We start from the raw sequence: 18,770 nt of genomic DNA on the forward strand, positions 1-18,770 counted from the left end.
TAAGTGTCAAGCACTTCGCCTATTTTGTAATATAAACCGAGGTATAGTATTTGACGTATTCTATGAGCGTGAATAATGGATAAGACAATGCGTGTATCCCAAAATGAAAAAAAAATTCCAAAATGAGAAACAGTTAGCGATTAGAATGTAGGCTGTAAAACTTACGGTGAAGCCGTGAATGATGAACATTAACAACGGTTAATCACTGGCGGTGAAAGAATTTTAATATTTCGGGAATCTCATAGCGTTTCCGCGGCACTCGTATTACTACTCACGGAAATAGAAAAACCTAGAAATTGTTTTATGAACTGCTTTTCTAGTCATTGGTTGCTGGTCATTGAAATTTGAACTGCTATACCAATGTCGTGCCGTCCAAAATTCGAAACTCCTAGGAGCATTAGCTTAAGCAGAGCATCCGGTCACTAACCAGTGTGAGTAGTTCTACTTGAGATATAACACCTTCAAAAGAAAACTACTTCTTAGAGAAAAAGATGATGATATATGTTGATTCAATTGCGCCAATTTCGGGCGATAAGAAGTAATTGAATACGAAGACTTTAGAGCTTATCATCTAGATTATGTCGTGAAACTAGATTGTGTACGCTCGTAGCTTAAAGCGATTATGGTAGAGACAGCAGCTACTGCATAGCACTAGTACATGCCCTGAAGTGATGAACGTCGCTAAGCCTTAGACAACATAAGCCCACGGAGATTCCGCGTTAATCAATCTCACCCAAGTTTATGCTATGAAACAATTCAACTCACCAAAGTCTCAGTAACTGCGTATTTACGATTTACCTTGGCTTATTCTTGTCTCTAAATACTGTACAATGAAAGACCCTCTATATTACGTAGTAAAACGAGGCCCGATTTCAATTCCAAAGACCATGCATCTCAAACCCAGGCGTAAAGTACTCCAAATATTATCTAACGCGCGGGCAAGTACTCCGCGTTAGGGCTCTGGATCAATCACAAAATCACGGAAACCGTAGGGACTAATTCACAACTGTGATTCGACGACCGGAAATTGATGGTATTGCGATAAAGCTTCAGGTTCCTGGTAGCAGATAATCAAGAGCATGTCCCATGAAAGGTTGCGCCTGCTTATAAGAATCGCAATGTAAGTTCCCACGTCTGTTGAAACTACATTTTTTCTATCCCATGCACGGCGATTCATGTAAAGAGCTCGAGCAGCAACAATACGAAGATACTTCATGATTTTTAGGCCCCCGTCCATCAAGGGCAAAGAAGACCCCAAATCAATTCCGAAGCGATAATGGGAGATGCTATGAAATATCTTTTTGTCCAAAGTACATGGTATGGAATTTTAGGCTGCCTAATTACAGCCTTAAATAATGCTTAAGGCAACCTAGAAAGAATTAACCATTACTAACAGCACACACCACTATAAGCACTGTCAGAGAACTCAAGATCTCAACGAACTATTGGCCATCGATCCATACTTTCAGACTCTTGCGCATTTAGGTTCTATGTTGTTTCGTATAATGAAGTTCTTTGTATTTGCAAAGCCTAATTTGAAGATAATACATCCACACCCCGTGTGATTTTTTGAGCGTTGCCTACTCCCTCATTTGTTCCTCACTAGGACTTTCCAGGTTGTGCACAGGAAAACAAGGCGAGAGAGTACGGAGTATGCAGTTGAAAGCCCAGGTTATCGATATATTCCGCTTATATAACAATTGTCTCTCATAATAGAGCAATCTGTCTTACATCTCTGCCATTTCTCCCACAAGACGGTATAGTATATACGGCTATATTATAATTATAGTCAGTTCCGAGCCTTGATATCGTACTCATTATTTCTCTTCAAATTTTGTGTTATGTTTTCAAATTTGATACATTTTATACAATAACACTGGGATTAGTATAAATACTGGTTGAAGCTGAATGTTTTACTTTCTCTATTAAATGAAATTCAGTTTATCCCAAAATAGGTTAGATACGCAAGCTCTTATTTTCTACCACTTATCACTATTATCATTTCTATGACCATACTCACTTAAAGCATGACTGCCCGCAGAACTAAAACTGTTGACACTTCGGGGTCGGTGATAAGATTTGCGAGGAAGGCTCTTAGGTGGGTTGCCGTGTTCCTTGGGAAGAGATTTGCGCTTGGCATTGATATATAGGGGCGATTCTTCGACAGCACCGGCAGGCATCTCTGGTGACTGTGGATGCTGCATTGCAGGGTCAAGAGGCATAGTCGGGGGGCTGGGAAGGAACGTGCATTCTTTTTTTAGACGAATACAGTTTACACATTGATTGTGGTCTTCAGCTGTGATACAGCGAATTTTACGTCGCCGACAATGACCTGAATTCTCATTAGCCACTATATACTAAAGCAGATTAAAAAAAGATACTGTTGTTAAACCGGCTGACATACCGCAAGCAATTGATGTTTTATAATGTCCGAGCTTGTTCTTCTTCCTAGATAAGACTGTTTCAGGCTCGAAATTTGGCAAATTTGATGTTCCAACGAGCTCACTTCTTCCTCCATTTTTCTTATCATTATTCATAGAATTGAGACTGATAACACTACTTCGTCTTTTCCGGGGTTGATAGTCGACGTCATCGGTCCGTTGGGGGGAACAATTTGAGTCGATACAACAAACAGAGCTCGGTGACGGCAATTTCGTAGTGGTATCATGAAGAATAACTTTGACCCATGATGATATACCTCTATTAGCGGCATATGTAACAAACTTAGTCCCTTGAGGTATGTCTTCTTTGAGTGCAATCCAGCGAGCCCACGTTATCTCATCGATCAAACGCTTGACTATCGGGCTTGGGTCAGCCCCAACATCATCAGCCAGCTTAGCATGGGCAAATAGCTTGACTGTGGCATATGAGAGTAGTGCAGGGTAATCTTTCAGCCTTTGAGGCCGACTTATCTCGGAGGAGTGGGCGAGTGATACATGGGTAAAGCTACGTAGAGATGACGATCTCGCAGAAACAGGGTGGCCTTGTTTCACCCATTCAACAACATCTATGTTTGGCTCTATGTTTGGAGTGTAGTCAAAGGACTTCAACATCGCAAAAACAGACGTGTTCTCTCCTCTTTTCATGGATAACTGATGATATTGCGACAAGCCTGTGTTGGAGTTTTTGAGGTCTCGGTCTCTTTCGAAGCTACTATCAGACGAAGAATTGGTAGAACATATGCTCTCAGTCAACCCTCTCATACAATCTGATAGCAGTTGACGATCTTGACTCTTAGCTGCGTGAATACGTGCCTCTACAAGTGCATCAAGTTCCGCAATGTTCAAGTAGTCCAAACAAGTATTCATTATTGAAAGATGACCGATGCCGATTGGATTCAATCGTAGATTCGAATCGAGAACAGAGAATCCATTTCCCTTCAAGAAGAAATCGCGCACTGATTCGTGTATAACTTGAACGATTCTAGTGTTGCCATTCTCCTGGTTAAGCGATCCTGCTCCGGCATAGACGGATATTTTCTCAACTCCGCTGTCTTGGAAATCGTCCGCAGCGACTCTCTTCACTTCAACTAGGCCCCTGGAAACACTCCTAATTTGCTTCTCGAGCTGCTCATCGTTTTCAGTAAAATTGACTGATTGGCGCCACTCTTTCAATGAACTAAGCGCGGGCTGCCTGATGAATGCCATCACATGGTGCCACTCGTGAAGTCGAAGAGGTGCCGTAGCTAAAATGGCCCATTGGAAGAACTTAATGGTCAACTCTCTCATCTCTGGATTGAGATTAGAAAACATATTAGAAAATAGAGTTTCAAGTGCATCTGGAATATCCATGACTTGTTTAATCAGGAATGGCATACCATAGCCATTATCCCAGCTCTTGATTACATCTTCCATCACTAAAGCAACCCAAAGAAATATCCCTGCAGATTTTCTCAAGATGGTATCCCTTAAGAGCTCCCATTGAGGTATTTGCGTAACAATACCGAGTTGGAATTTATAATCCACGTATGTCGCAATGTCATGACTGTTATGCTGTTCGATGATTATTTCCGGACAGTTGCTAAGAGTAATTGTGGGGAAGTGTCTACTAGATAGACAGACATTGAGGTCAACTCCTTGATTGTACGCCGATGAAGTGACTTTCCGCCAGAAGTAGACCATAGGCCGTATTTTAGGTTCATCACACTCATCAATAGCGTCAATGAAGATAATCGTCTTCTTCCTTGGCTGATCCATAAACATTGACTCAAAGAACGACTCAAGTTCAGTTTCTTGCCAAGCGACCGTCGCCGCCCCACTATAAGGCACTTTCTTTTTCTCCCATAGCTTTTGCAAGCGTTTGATCTGCATTCTATCTTCAGGAAGAAGCTGGTATAGCAGGGATTTGAAGAGACCAAGACAAGAGCGCTCAAGCTTGTTGCCATTGGCACAGAAGAAGAAAGCAGCAGAACAGTGATTGGATTCGTCTTGCTCCAGAGCGGCTCGGCGGAAAGCTTCCTTGATGAGAATTGATTTCCCTGAGCCTGGCTTTCCTTTTAACCAAAGAAGACCGTGATTCTTTTGTCGATCGCTACCATTGAACCATTCTTGATATATAACATGGTTAAACAACCATGAACAAGTATTATCAGCTGGTTTCTCCAGACTTTGGTGTCGAGTATTAATAGCTGGAAACCATAGAGACCCCAGGCACACATCGTTGACTTGGGTGTCGTTGGTAACGTGCAGTAACTCTTTCGACGAAGTGGCACTCAATATTGACCCAGGAGATTGCGTTTGCCGACTTCGACGAGGTTTGGTCGAGTTTAGCCTCGCAAGGGAGCTGTATATAGAATAAAGCTCCCCAGCTATTTTGCGATAATTTGGGTCATCTATTCCAGAATATCGACACATTTGTTGATGGTTGGCTTGAAGAGTCTCGGAATGCTCACGATGATCTCCAATCGAAGATGAGTAATCGGGCACAATTTTTTTCCCAAGCTTTGCCAAGCTGAGACCCTCTTGGAATGTCTTAACCTGAAAGTCGTATTCTTGCCACAGCTTAGAGAACTGTTCTTGCGCGCGATTTAGATCCGAAGACTTCAAGCCCAGCGCGTCAAGAATAGTTGGTGTTGTCTCCATGCCCAAGGAGCTAATAATAGATCGTGCTATTTCACCGAGCGCCGCGACATCTTGGCTACCGCGGTGTGGAGTGCCCAAGAAAACAATTTTTGCAGTGCACTCTACGATGCTTTTATACTCGGGTTCAATCGACGTAGATGATTGTGCGAGCATCTGGAGGCAGAAAGTAAATATGAGAATCTATAGCGGAGAGTGGAGACTACATGTAACTTACTTCCTTAACAATAATGCCCCCAAGGCTATGAGCAACGAATATCAACGGGCGATTAGGGATTCTTTCTCTACAGAGGGCAAACAAAAGGTCTTTGCTATGAGAGAGAATACTGTTCTGATTTATCGCACCAGCTGCATACTTGGTGATCTTGCTGTCGTACCCAAACATAAGGATGCGTGAGTTAGGACATTGCTTTGGAAGCAGGTCGCTGGGCCAGAATATATGCGCGACTGGGGCGCCATTCTCCATGGTACATGTAGGAGACGCTGATTCTGTACTGTCTATCGGCGCAGCTTTTGACGATTTCCGACGCAAATGGACAGCCACGCGATGAATGACGCTTCCACGTTCTGTTTTGCCGACTGTTACCGGGGTAGTGGCTGGCAATTCATGCGCCCCGGGAAAGTCAAGGTGGTAGGCCCATGATTTGAATGGATGACCGTGTAAACCATGGACGAAGACGACGCTGCACAGCGGAGGTCAGTCGATATACTAACTTGAACGTGGAGTGACAGCGTACTCAACGATGGGGGAGCCGTTTTCAGGCTCGTATGCAACAGATATCCCAGTGTCTAGGATACGACTCCGCATCTCGGATCGTACATACAATGAGCCCCGTGCAAACACGAAAGCTTCAACGATTGAATGATGAGATTGAAATACTCGGAAACTAGGCCGATATGTATCAGTTTAAGTTGGCGTCCGAGGTGCCTAACGTAAAGCCTAGCCTGTACCGCAATCTCATTGGACGTTGGGATTTAGATTAGGCTTCCTTCGGCACGAAAGTGTGCACGCTGACGTTTTTTTCGTTTAATGGGAGTCAATATATATCGCTTAACTTACGAATAACTGATTTACTATACTTTAAGAAAAAGAGACGTCGTACTTAGGTTTTACTAATAACGCAACTTAACGCAACCTGATTAATATAGGCCAACCCAGGCTTTCGATAGGTACATGCACGACAAAGCTGACGTATTCCCATTAATCTAGCAGCCGCAGCAAAAGTACATATGTAGTAAGGCGGCTGCATTTCTTCACGCGATATATGCAGTGAAGTTACCTTCATAACTCATCTTTGCGACTCAAGTTAGGCCTTATTGGGTAAATGCACGTGTGGCTATGTTTTGGCCAGTCAAATTACTGTTTTAATCAACCACTCTTCAAGGCGGCAAACACCAAGCCTTTCTACGGGACAGTTGGTGGGTACCTCACACCTACTACTCTCACTCAAGTTGATGATTGGAGTCGTGTTTAACTTCTCAAAATCTAAAGAATCATACGTACTTTACAATTTAGCTGAGCGTATTCCTGTCTCTAAATAGAAAGGAGAAATTCTCCATATAGGATAGTGTAGCCTCTGCAGTACCCGCTTTTGATATTGCCGAATCGGCACCGATCATAGGGAGCGTCGCTCAAGTAACCCTATTCAGCGATCCGTGACCTCAGTGACGGAGACTGTTTGTAAGGTCCGGGCATCGGTGCAGCAGAGATGTTAAAAATTAATGATATCCATCTTCTTTCTATAAGAACGTCTTCTTGTCGCCTCAAATAATGGCTCAGCTTAGCCTGATTGTCGACTTCGCCTCTTACGCACCGACTCTTGTTCAATTTCACATAAATCGATACGAAACGTTCTGAATACTTGAATATATCTCTTCTGATATGGCGAATGAAAAGACTGAAGAAGCAGATGCTGAAAGGGTGAATAGTGAAAGAACCTCAACATCGCTTACAACGCTAACAGGAAACAGCAACAAGCACCAAAACGAGAAACGTATCCGATAACTGATCTGGAGAATGGTATCATAGCTTGGGAACGACAAGATGATCCGTTGAATCCAAGGTAAACAATACCAAGTCCTTAATAACTAAATATGAAGGGAGTTGACACTAAGTGTATTAACAGAAACTATCCTGCCGTTCGAAAATGGTTTCTCCTCTCCCTCGTTAGCATGATTACTTTGGTTAGGTATATGTAACATGCGTGTTGTGTAATGCCAGCGATAGAAATGCAGCCACTAATATTCCAAAGCCCACTGTCATCATTGTGTAATGCCAGCGATAGAAATGCAGCCACTAATATTCCAAAGCCCACTGTCATCATCAATTTTTGCTCCAGCAGTAGGGAATGCGGCAGACGAATTTGATGTTACAGATTCGATATTAATATCCCTGGGCGTCAGTGCTTACTTATTTGGCTATGGTGTGAGTGTTACATATGTTTGTGCCCTGGTATTTCGATATAGCTAATAAGGGATAGTTTGGCCCGCTATTTCTATCACCACTCAGCGAAATTTACGGACGTCGAATAATTCTTAGTTTGTCGACCTCGGCTTTTGTTCTCTTCCAAATTGGATGCGCACTTGCCCCAAACTTCTCTTCCATTATCGTGTTTCGACTTCTCTCGGGGTTGGGAGGATCCGGATGTCTGACAATTGGAGGAGGTGTTGTATCAGATCTATTCGAGGCCGAAAACCGGGGCTTTGCTATGGCTATATTTTCTGCTGGTCCGCTCTTTGGACCTGTTCTAGGGCCTATATGCGGCGGATTCATTGCCCAGAATATTGGGTGGCGATGGGTAGGTGATGCTTCTCTTCATCAGCCATTGTTAGATTGTGAATGTACTAACTAAGTGACGCAGGTGTTCTGGATTCTAACGATTGTAGGTGGAACGCTTACCATCTTTGTCATGATCTTCAATCGAGAAACGAATCCCGCCATTATCATTAAGCGCAAAACAGAACGCTTGAGGAAGGAGCTCGATCGTCCTGATCTTCGCAGTTACTATGACGACTCTAGCAAAGACAAGAGCAAAACGGCGCATTTTATACACCGTCTAACAACTCCATTTCAACTGTTGTTCCGATCGCCCATCATCTTGATCGTGGCACTCTATATCGCCGTCGTATATGGTTGCCTGTACCTCCTCTTCACTACCATTACACAAGTTTTCCAAGACGTGTACCACTGGAGCGAACAGCTTAGTGGATTGGCTTACATTGGGCTGGGACTGGGGTTTGTCGCTGGCCAAGTTGCGTTTGGTATTTTAAGCGATAGAATCCTCATCAAGCTGAAAGCTCGCAACAATGGTGTCTTCGAGCCCGAAATGCGTCTTCCTCTCACCGTCCCGTTTTCGTTTTTTGTCCCAATATCGTTCTTTTGGTACGGCTGGTCTGTCCAAGCTCGTACTCATTGGATCGTACCCATCATCGGGTTATTTCCATTTGCCTTTGGCTTGATTGGGATCTTTGGGACTTTACAGACCTACGCTATTGACTCTTTCCCTCGCTATGCAGCCTCTGCTATCGCAGCCATTACTGTTACTCGATCTATTGCTGGCGCACTTCTTCCTCTTGCTGGTCCGCCGATGTATAAAGCACTCGGATATGGCTGGGGCAACTCGTTACTTGGTTTCGTCACATTGGCGCTGATCTTGATGCCCGTCCTTTTTAACCGTGTGGGGGCATCGCTGAGAAAAAGGTCCCCTTTACTAGAGGCCGCGGCTAAGTGAGACGTATGCCTCTTTCTCATTGTGCCTCTTTCAAAAAGTGTTTTGGTTCAGCTATAAACAAGGCTCAATTGAAGCAGTTAGGGCGGGATGCATGTTTATTGGAGCGTCTCCCGAGCTGCTAACTATAACAGCGACTGTGACTACGATAATAATGAGGAGAAGGAGAAACCAAAGCGAGAATCACATTGTTCAAAAGGTGGAGACAAAGTAAATAGTTAGAGGTTTATCCGGTCTTTTGAGTGCAGATTATATCTCAGGCGAAGGCGATCTGTCCAAGATTGTTAGTCGCTCGGATGAACATAGAAGCGAGAGATAGCCCCTCACGTTTCTGGTGAGAACATTTAATGGTATAGACTATATATGTATAAAAGACATGCGCTTCAAGGCAAGCTCAGGAACAAATCAAGCATCTTCGGGTAGTTTGGTGTACCCAGTCCTGTAACAGGATCCCACCCCTTCGTGGCGTTGAAGCCAAGAGTACCACAGCCAGGATTGGTTCCATTAGTGATATCGTTCAAAACTCCAGGGTTAGTGTATAACGTTGGGTTGATGAAGCCTAATGGTCCCTTGCCGACTTTGATGCGCTCTTCAACAATACGGTTGACGAGTGATGCGAAAATAGGAGATGACGCAGAGGTGCCACCGGATGTTCCTTGTTCTCCGCCGACCCAGACTGCAATATTGTCGCCGTTGGCAGCCACATCAGGGATACCTCGGCCGTTACGGTTGTAGATGCCTGTGCTGTTCTCATACTTGCCGTCCGTGTAGTACGGGTACGGCGGGTTGTAGTTCTTGAAGTAGCTGCTCACAGCTCCCTGCTGGTATTTGGGAACGGGGAAAATGTTGGAGAAGCCCTGCAATTCTTGATTAGCTATTATTCCCACTCCAAAATTATACAGTTGCACTTACACCACCGCTGCTAAAGTTGAATGACGGGCTGGGATCAAAGACAGCGCTCTCTGGGTCGTGGACAGTCTTGCCGGGGTAGACCTTGGTGGCTCCAACGTTGGTCAACCACGGGCAGCTGTTTGGCTGGGTGGGCGAGAACACATCGTCGTCACGTAAGCACCCATAAAAGTCTGATTGAGTCTCTCCGGGATATCCACCAACTCCGGTATCGCCGCTGGCCACGAAGATGGAAACGCCCTGCAGACCAAGCTTCAAAAACTCATTGCACTGACGCTGTTGGTAGTAGGCTGGGAGATCGCTCTCTTGCACACCGTACGAGATAGTGATGACATTGGTAGGCTTATAGACTCCGCACATCAACTTGCCCTTGTAACCACCGGCATTTGGGTCGGGATATTTGGGATCCAGCTTGGGATCGTTTCCTGTCTCTCCAAAGGCTGAGTAGGTACAGTAGGAGCCGTCAATAGCATCGAAGAAGGTGTTGAAAATTCCTCCGGTGGTGGAAGAGTTAGAAGTAGCATAGAAGGTATCATCAGTCTGATAGAGCGTTGTAGTTTGCGGGTAGATGATGGGATATGCGAGCTCGAAATCGAGATTGCTTTCACCACCAGCGTCGGCCACCGGTACAGGGGCTTTGCCACCGTCGATTGAGTCCAAAATCGGATGAGTGCCCTTGGGAACACTAGGAAAGTACTGGGCGAAAAACTTGTCAAAGTCTTGTTGCGCATAGTAATCGCCTTCTTCGAAGATGCCAAGAGAGTTATTCTTGCTGACTTTCGCATTAGGACTAGGTGCCTTGAAGCCATAAAGTGCTTGTAAGCATTGGGGCGTTATAACTTGATCACAGGTTGAGAGATCGCTCGATGACCAGCTTTTTGGTAGCTCAGGCAAAGGCTTCATATGCTGTTGGCGACGGCGAGATTTGCGCGTGGACTCGGCGTTGAGCGCTCTCTTGTCTCTTCGGCGGAGCTCCATCAACGTTCCCTTGACTCCGGGAGTGATATAGTCGACATGTTCCGAAACGTGGCTTGGAAGATGATACTCGTGAGCAGCGACTAAAGCCCGGTCTTGGTCGTCATGGAAGTACTCAGTGTGCAGTAAACTCTCCACTTCTTCCGTCGTGGCATCGAATGCTAGCCATACTTTGTTGTCGCTGTGAGTAATCCTTTCTTTAGAGATTCCAGACTTCTCTAGCCAAGCGGCCACTGTCTCGATGGCCTCATCGGTAGGCTTGAAAGCTTCAACGATCTCGTCTGGGCTCCAATGCTTTCCATACATGGAAGATCCGGGGTGGGATACTTCCATCAGCCAGTCCTCTGCCTGTTCCAGAGCCCTAGCATTTTGTTTCAGGCCTACTCGGACGGGAAGCACAACATCGGGCGAAACGCGTTTATGTAAGCTTGAGCGCGGCACAGCACGTTTCTCGTGGACGACGTGATTTCCTGGGACAGAACGGCCTGATGTCAAACCCAGGAGAGCAGCAGCTTGAAGGGCTGAAGAGAAGCGCATTTTGACAACTCTGAACACTGCAACCTATCTTTCACGGCACCAATCTTTCAGACACGATATCTCTTCTACGTCTACATAGCTGAGGGACCTCGACAAGCTTTATACTCCAATTGATACGGTCGGGGTCCATCATTACACCGTTAAACTAAGCCTTGCCCGCGTCGCATTCGACGATGATACCTTGGCTATGCATTGCCTATCGCGGGCGGGCGGTGCTTTTATGTGGCCGGGTTAGCGTTCCGAAATCGTCCATTCACCGATTAACGATTGATGTTATAGCCAGATTCCTGCCTAGTTGTACAATACAGAGCTTGCCAGGGGTATGATAGCTAGGTTGGTTCAGGAAGGTCAGCGAGCGTAGATCTTCGCCCACAGGCACTTTTGCGCCTGTATCCCCGCTACGGCTATCATCCCGGAAATCGAATGGTAGAGGGATCCGGCATTGTCGGCACATGTGACTGGAACTTTTGAGATGTCAATGAACATAGACGGAGAGAATCCGATGGCATCAGAAGATCCGTAGTGCAATGCAATGGATCATGTATCTTGGATAGCGTGGTTACAGCATATTTGTTAAAGCTATTAGTTACACCAACGATAACTGAGATTGGTTGGGGAGTTGTCAAATTCGCTCTTTTCACAGATCCACCAACATCATTTAGCTATGCTCATCTCTGGCACAAGTGCATGAGTTTTTGTCCTTGCAAGAGTAAGAAAAGATCACTGGCATAGCCTGTGCTTGATGTTTTATCAGTAGCCATTTACGTTCGTATGCCTGCCAATTGGGGCAGTGGCCACTTACATTCCTTCTTACTGCGCCTTGTCCGTTTAATGATCGTCAAAGCCACTTTGCATGAAAAGAGACCTCTAAGTATTCTTTTGCATCTAAAATATATACAAGTGAAATATTGCAAACTATTCCTCGATCACCACCAAGGCGAGCTCGGGAGTTCTTCACTGCCGATGAGTAGTAGTGAAAACAAGCAAAAAGAATGGATTACGCTGCGTAATCTGGGAATCGAACCCAGGGCTCCCCGACGTTGCTCGGATGGCAACGGAGAATTTTACCACTAAACCAATTACGCTTCGATATTTTGGGTCGACTTATTCTGATTTAACTCCTAGACATGGAAGAGCTGAGCTTGGCTATTGCATCATGAAGTTAGCCCAAAGAGAGGCTTCATCTGCATTCCTCATGAACTCTAAGATTGGCTGCTCGGCGAGCACTGTAAAGGCATTATTACACACTTATTACGGTTTATGTCTCTTATTTAACTAAGATGGAGAGCTATAAACGGTATCAGTAGATGTGACGCAGCAGGCAACATGACGTTGGTGGGATATCAGGGGGTAGGTATTATAGCGTCGACACTGTTCCTACTCAAAGCTACGGAAACGCACTCACTGTTTCTATTTCCGTATTATGTCTCAAGCCGGACACAATAGTACTTAAGAGTTTCTTGTTAAATACCTCGTCATCATGCCGCATGCCAACCCATTAAAATGGGTCGAAGTAGACGTTCCAAGCGCCTAATTTTAGGCTCAGCTCCCACCCAAAAACTTTCCGCAAATCTATCCACCAATGTTGCTTCCATCGTGTTTTATCATTGCGCGGATCTTGTCCGATAGGTCGACCATAAAGAAACTAAGAATCCCCAATACCATTAATACGACGATTGTTAAGTCTCCTGCTCTTTCACTTCCTACAACCTTTGTTTCAGAGCACTAGCATATGTACGTACTTTACTGTAACTAAGACTGCTGCTGGAGAGATCGTGAGAGCACCATGGCACCAAAGAAAAACATTCTTCTCGTCATCGCCGACGACATGGGCAAGTCGCTCGGCTGCTATGGCGATTCCACGATTTCGACGCCCAACATCGATCAATTAGCTGCTGAAGGCACATTGTTCGACAACGCTTTCGCCAGTACAGCCTCTTGCAGCGGGAGCAGATCGGTCATTTATACGGGGCTCCATACGCACCAGAACGGGCAATATGGACTGCAGCACAGCAACCATCATTTTTTGACCTTTGACCATATTGAGACAGCTCCCAAGCTTTTCCAGACTTTTGGCTACCTCACCGGCATCATTGGGAAGATTCACGTTGGCCCAGAAAATGTGTACCCATGGGAGGTGCGAAGAGAAAGCCCAACACGAGATGTTTCTTGGGTTGCAGAGGAAGCCGATTCATTCTTTCAATCAGCAAAGGAAGATTCACGTCCCTTCTTCCTCACAGTTGGCTTCATGGACCCTCACAGAGACTCAACTCGCGGAGGATTCGGCAACGGCGACGACAGCGTATCGGGTCCAGATGCCACTTACGACCCTGCAAAAATTACAGTACCTAGCTTTCTCAACGATATCCCCGAGGTCCGCCAAGAAATAGCAGAGTATTATCGATCCGTCGGTCGGGTGGACAGAGGATTTGGCCTGATTATGAATGCTTTGAAGAAAGCTGGCTTGGACGACGATACGCTTGTAGTCTTGACAAGCGACAACGGACCGCCTTTTCTCAATTCAAAAACTACTCTCTACGATGCGGGAGTGAGATTACCTCTCATCATAAGACGGCCACAAGGAAAATCTGCAGTGAAGAATCCAAATCTCATTTCATTCATCGACATTTTGCCGACTTTTATCGATTGGGCTGGACAAAGCCCTACTGCAACTTCAATGTCAAACTCTCCGCCTCGGCCAGGCCGTTCATTTCTTCCCATCATTGACCAAACTAGTGTACATGACAATTGGTCTAGAGTATTCGGATCTCATACTTTTCACGAGGTCACAAATTACTATCCCACAAGATTTTTGCGCACAGCGAGATACAAATACCATCGCAACATCGCCTGGAAGCTCGACTTCCCCTTCTCAACTGATCTTTATGCCTCTCTGTCATGGGAGGGAATTCGAAACTCGAAATTCCCAATAAAGGTTGGGGAGCGACCATTGGAGGCATACATCCGCCGGCCCCCCGAAGAGCTGTATGATATGGACGAAGATCCGAGGGAGGTACAAAATCTCGCGGATCGCCCGGAATACAAAGAATTACTGATGGAATATCGACAAGAGCTAGAGGCTTGGCAGCGACTAACGCAAGATGCGTGGCTGGTCCGAGATGGAGTGTCGTTGTCGGAAATGCAAGGACACATAGATGCCGGATTGCAGATCCCAGATCGTTTCGATTTCGACCTTGCAGCACCTGGAAATAAGGCGCTGTAGTCAGATTGGTTCCGAGATCTCATCTCACTCAATTATAGAGATCATTCTTGGGTTAGTCCACTCAGCGTTTGGGTCCTGATCATCGTCCTCGAGTATTTGGGGTTGTCTGACAACACTACTTGAGATTTCTTGCATCTTATCATGCAGGATTTGCAGCTTAATATTGTTGTCGCTGCCGCCGCGGAAATGTGTCAGAAACTGGGCAAGACGGTTTAGAACATCTTTCGGGCCAACGTTCATCAGCTGTTTGCCCTCAAAGTTCGATGGAAGACAGAGCAGAATATCGGCCAAAGACATTGCCACTTCAAACAGCTTCATTTCCTACAGGGACCAGGATGTTAGCAACGGATTCCTCTCAGCCATTTCAACCATTTACATACCATTCCAAGACCATGCGCCTCGATGACAGACCTGGGAAACAATTCTATATTTCGGGCTACATTTCGTGCGATCCGATCCGGAAAGCAAATACTAAGGCCTTCATCTGTCGCGTCGGACGAAAGATTGATGTAGTACATTGACGTTTTCCACAAAACAACTCTCATCCATTGCTGCGTGAGGAGAAAGTCTGCCTTCTGTAAGTCAGTGGAACTATGAGGACCCTGGCTGACCTCTCGCAAGCGGTCATGCATAAAAGCAAAATATTCTTGCGTCTGAGAAGTCCCGTCGCCATCCATCGCACGAGCAAAACTCTGGAAAAGCTTGCTTAGGCTAATGAAGGCAAATAAAATTGGAGGGTTCTCGTCTACTTCCAGCTCAGGTAACTCGGGGTCAAGTTGTAATATCCTGGGAAAGTCAAACCGGGTAGTGTGTCCTCTGGATGTTGAGTTTATCAGCAAAGCTACGTCATAAGTTGGGTTAGAACAAGAAACAATTCACTCACCTTTCCGTCACAAATAGTAGCCAAATAACCCGAAGGTGAAGCTGAGCTTCAAGTTTAGGCAGTCCAGAGTAATGCAGCGCTTTATCCAGGCCCAGCATCTGTGCAAATGTGACGGCTTCACGTAACAGCATCGCTCCCTTTCGTATATAGCCGCGGTTTGCACTCGACACATGCAAAAAGAAGGATGATAATAAGACACTTATAGATGGATGCTCTAGATGGTCCATTTCGTTTCTCGCCCTTGAAGCTTCGGCAGCCATGAACGCGCCATCGTCACCCTCAAAATGACTAAAGGTCTCATCAGAAGAAAGCTTGAGCTGTGCGACTGTAACTGCGCTGACTGCCGCGGCAAGGGCGTATGCTTCGATGTCAGTAGAGTCCTGTAGTCGATACAGCAACTTTTCTATATTCACAACTGGCCAAACGGGATATAAAGCTTGTTGATAAAGTTCGAGATAATGGTCAAATACCGCGAATGGGATACGGTTCAAGCCAGGGTAGATATGAGGCTGAACTGACGGATGTTGATAAGTTGCGTCGCCATCAGATATCGGTATTGGAGACTTTCTATTGATCATCGCCTTCTCCATCGCCATTCGCTTATTCAACAGCGCTTCTCGTTTCTTCTGAGCCCATGGCCCCTTGGGCCCGGCCTTCAGCCGTCTTCTCTCGGCCACACATTGGATCGACAGACTCTGGCAGCGTCTACACGGCAGCCCGCGATCACATTTCACTTTTCGAGCTGCGCAAGCATCGCAGGCCCGTTCGCGAGCCATGTTAATTCCCACTTCAGGCTGCATTTGTCAGTAAGTGGTACAGGTTGCAAAGGATTCGAGTGGCCCCCTGTTTGACATGCACCCTCATCTCAAGCCATCACATAAAGTTTGCTGCTAGTCATCTTCAGTGGGGCCAAGCCATCAGCTTTGTGGAGATTAAGGGATGCGGGGATGAAGATGATGGGATTGTCCACACGTGGCTGTCGAGATTGATCGGCTTGGCATGTCGTATCGTTAGATAGAGTAATTACATTGAACTTGTCGTCACATCTGGGCCGCACAACAACGTTCACGCATGCCAGATTTCCAACGACGAGAAGCTGGAGACGACTCAAGTTCTGCGGTTTACGTTGGTGGTGTTTAGCTTATTGCGCCATAGGACTAAGAGCTACGCGATGGCAGCAAAGGACGCTGGGCGAGTCAGCACTGCCATTCACTATAGTCGCCTCTTTTCCTCTAGACTAGCCTGGGAGCCTCTGACAGGCGGAAAGATTTTTGATGGCGCGGAAAGATTTTCTAGCCTTCAACGCACATGATCGCGCCCATAAACCCTTCCATTGTCAACTCCAAACTTGGCTTCTCGGCCATACACGATCACGACATGCTCGTAAAATGACTATCACTTCCATAGTCGCAAGACGATATCACCTAGTCCGATTTCCGGCTGTTTTGGTAACGGAAGAATGCTTTGGCAAAGGCGCAATGGCCCCCTAACGCGCACATAAACGTGTATATATATGCACAGCTGCACCCCGTGGCATTGTTAATACCGTCGCATGCTGTTGAGTTTATAAAACAGCATTACCGAAAATGGGCTTTTCATTTGTTCGTCAGAACCGATTCGCTCGGCATTTTACCCCTCGTCTGGCCCTTTCTGTGGCTCTGATCGCCTTATCTACCTTCAACTATGGCTTTGACAACCAAGGCATTGCGACGAGTCAAGCAATGCTTGCGTATAAGAAGCAGTTCGGAGACTTCAACCCCAAGACCAATACATATGCTGTCCCAACATACTACCTGTCCCTCTTGAATAGCCTCAACTTTATAGGATTCGCCGTTGGTAGGTCGAAAGCCAAACAGAGCATGCCTTCAGAAGTTCTTATATCTAATATATGACGCTTTCAGGTCTTTACGTTGGCAGTAATATCAGTGCCAGATATGGCCGTAGAATGGCCATGTTCTGCATGTCCCTTTGGGCTATCATGTCTGCGACTGTCCTCATCTCCGCTACGACCAGAGGACAGGTACTCGCCGGCCGCATCCTCAACTATACATATATAGGAATGGAACTAGCTACATGTCCTCCATTCCAAGCAGAAATTGTTCCAGCGCCAATCAGAGGTTTCGCTGTTGGAACGTATCAAACCAGTCTATTGCTCGGTGGCGTAATTATCAACAGTGTTTGCCGTGGCACAAGCGAGCTCACGTCCAACGCGGCATGGAGAATTCCGATGGGTCTCTTTTACATCGTGCCCATTACGGTAGCATCATGCGTCTGGTTTATTCCAGAGTCCCCTAGATGGCTACTTCTGCAAGATAGAGAGGAAGATGCGCTTCGGTCTCTCCAAACGCTTCGCGGCTCCGACCCATCATACAACGCTCTTGAAGACCTTGAAGTACTGCGGCTGTCTCTGATCGACGAACATAATCAAGGACGGTATTCAGATCTTTTCCGCGGCACTAATCGGAGGCGTACTCTCGTCGCTATGGGCATGAACTTTTTCATCCAGGCCACAGGATCGCCATTCACTGCTGCGTATGGAACTCTCTTCGTACAGTCAATTGGCTCAATCAATCCATTCAACTATTCCATTATGAGCTCATCCATCAATTTCTTCTCCTGTCTTGTTGGCATCTCCATCACAGATAGAATTGGCCGTCGCCCAATCTTAATGACCGGCTCTGTGCTTCAGGTCATCTGGCTGTTTACAATGGGAGGCATTGGAACAGCTGCAAATCCTTCCCTTGCTCAAAAGAAAGTCATCGTTGGCGCCACGGCATTATCGTCAGCCAGTCTGACTTTTAGTTGGGACCCTTTGAACTACATCGTCACAACGGAGCTCCCAGCATCAAGACTCCGCGATAAGACTCAGAGAGTTGCCTCCATGGTTAATATTGTAACCAAGTGAGTTTTGTATACGTTACTGGTTATAGAGACATTAAACACTAACATTTTGACTTTTAGCTTTCTCTTTTCATTCTTCACTCCATACCTACTTAACGCCCCATATGCGGATTTGCAGTCCAAAGTGGGATTCATATTCGGGGGGCTGGCTATATGCTCTTTCCTATTTGCATACTTCTGTGTCCCTGAGATGAAGGGAAGAAGCTTGGAAGATATTAACGAAATGTTTGACAAAGAAGTGCCGACCCGGCAGTTTAGGAATTATGTGTTGGAGCACAGGGCAGAGGGCAAAGCAGAAGTAATTGAGATGGAGAAGGTCAAGGTCAAAATGGACAAACCGGCAGATATCCATATAGCATAGAGCTGTATATTATTTCTGAACCGGCGCCACTGTCTTTGGCGCATTGTTACATATAATGGATGGATAATGTTGCGCAATTGTTATTCGTACATCATGCCTTGAATGTTTGTATGATGAGTCTCATGAGCGCGAGTAGTGCAAGCACAAGGATAGATGCGTAATGTATAAATGTAGA

The 18,770-nt window shown here is 45.9% G+C and overlaps 6 protein-coding genes across 6 annotated transcripts; 3 read left to right on the forward strand and 3 right to left on the reverse strand.

Annotated features, from left to right (window-relative positions):
- Positions 1–2,272: 2,272 nt before the first annotated feature.
- TGAM01_v209899 (hypothetical protein) lies at positions 2,273–5,886 on the reverse strand (the record flags this gene model as incomplete). The annotated part of the gene is made up of 4 exons (XM_024550664.1): positions 2,273–2,332; positions 2,634–5,234; positions 5,296–5,761; positions 5,816–5,886. 4 exons carry the CDS (start codon positions 5,884–5,886, stop codon positions 2,273–2,275), a joined length of 3,198 nt encoding a protein of 1,065 aa, XP_024404575.1.
- A 1,074-nt stretch (positions 5,887–6,960) lies between these two features.
- On the forward strand, positions 6,961–8,809 carry TGAM01_v209900 (major facilitator superfamily transporter; the record flags this gene model as incomplete). Its single annotated transcript, XM_024550665.1, has 5 exons — positions 6,961–6,999; positions 7,050–7,141; positions 7,389–7,503; positions 7,559–7,876; positions 7,940–8,809. The coding sequence occupies 5 exons, from the start codon at positions 6,961–6,963 to the stop codon at positions 8,807–8,809; spliced, it is 1,434 nt and encodes a 477-aa protein (XP_024404576.1).
- A 380-nt stretch (positions 8,810–9,189) lies between these two features.
- Positions 9,190–11,227, reverse strand: TGAM01_v209901 (Pro-kumamolisin; the record flags this gene model as incomplete). Its single annotated transcript, XM_018808464.1, has 2 exons — positions 9,190–9,663; positions 9,719–11,227. The coding sequence occupies 2 exons, from the start codon at positions 11,225–11,227 to the stop codon at positions 9,190–9,192; spliced, it is 1,983 nt and encodes a 660-aa protein (XP_018658382.1).
- Positions 11,228–13,013: 1,786 nt separating this feature from the next.
- TGAM01_v209903 (hypothetical protein) lies at positions 13,014–14,450 on the forward strand (the record flags this gene model as incomplete). The annotated part of the gene is made up of 1 exon (XM_018808463.1): positions 13,014–14,450. One exon carries the CDS (start codon positions 13,014–13,016, stop codon positions 14,448–14,450), a length of 1,437 nt encoding a protein of 478 aa, XP_018658381.1.
- A 24-nt stretch (positions 14,451–14,474) lies between these two features.
- On the reverse strand, positions 14,475–15,911 carry TGAM01_v209902 (hypothetical protein; the record flags this gene model as incomplete). Its single annotated transcript, XM_018808462.1, has 4 exons — positions 14,475–14,771; positions 14,831–15,266; positions 15,334–15,713; positions 15,804–15,911. 4 exons carry the CDS (start codon positions 15,909–15,911, stop codon positions 14,475–14,477), a joined length of 1,221 nt encoding a protein of 406 aa, XP_018658380.1.
- A 1,008-nt stretch (positions 15,912–16,919) lies between these two features.
- TGAM01_v209904 (sugar transporter) lies at positions 16,920–18,595 on the forward strand (the record flags this gene model as incomplete). The annotated part of the gene is made up of 3 exons (XM_018808461.1): positions 16,920–17,169; positions 17,235–18,234; positions 18,295–18,595. The coding sequence occupies 3 exons, from the start codon at positions 16,920–16,922 to the stop codon at positions 18,593–18,595; spliced, it is 1,551 nt and encodes a 516-aa protein (XP_018658379.1).
- Between the last annotated feature and the right edge of the window lie 175 nt (positions 18,596–18,770).

Source organism: Trichoderma gamsii (assembly GCF_001481775.2).
Source record: "Trichoderma gamsii strain T6085 chromosome Unknown Scaffold_53.2, whole genome shotgun sequence".
NCBI lineage: Eukaryota > Fungi > Ascomycota > Sordariomycetes > Hypocreales > Hypocreaceae > Trichoderma > Trichoderma gamsii.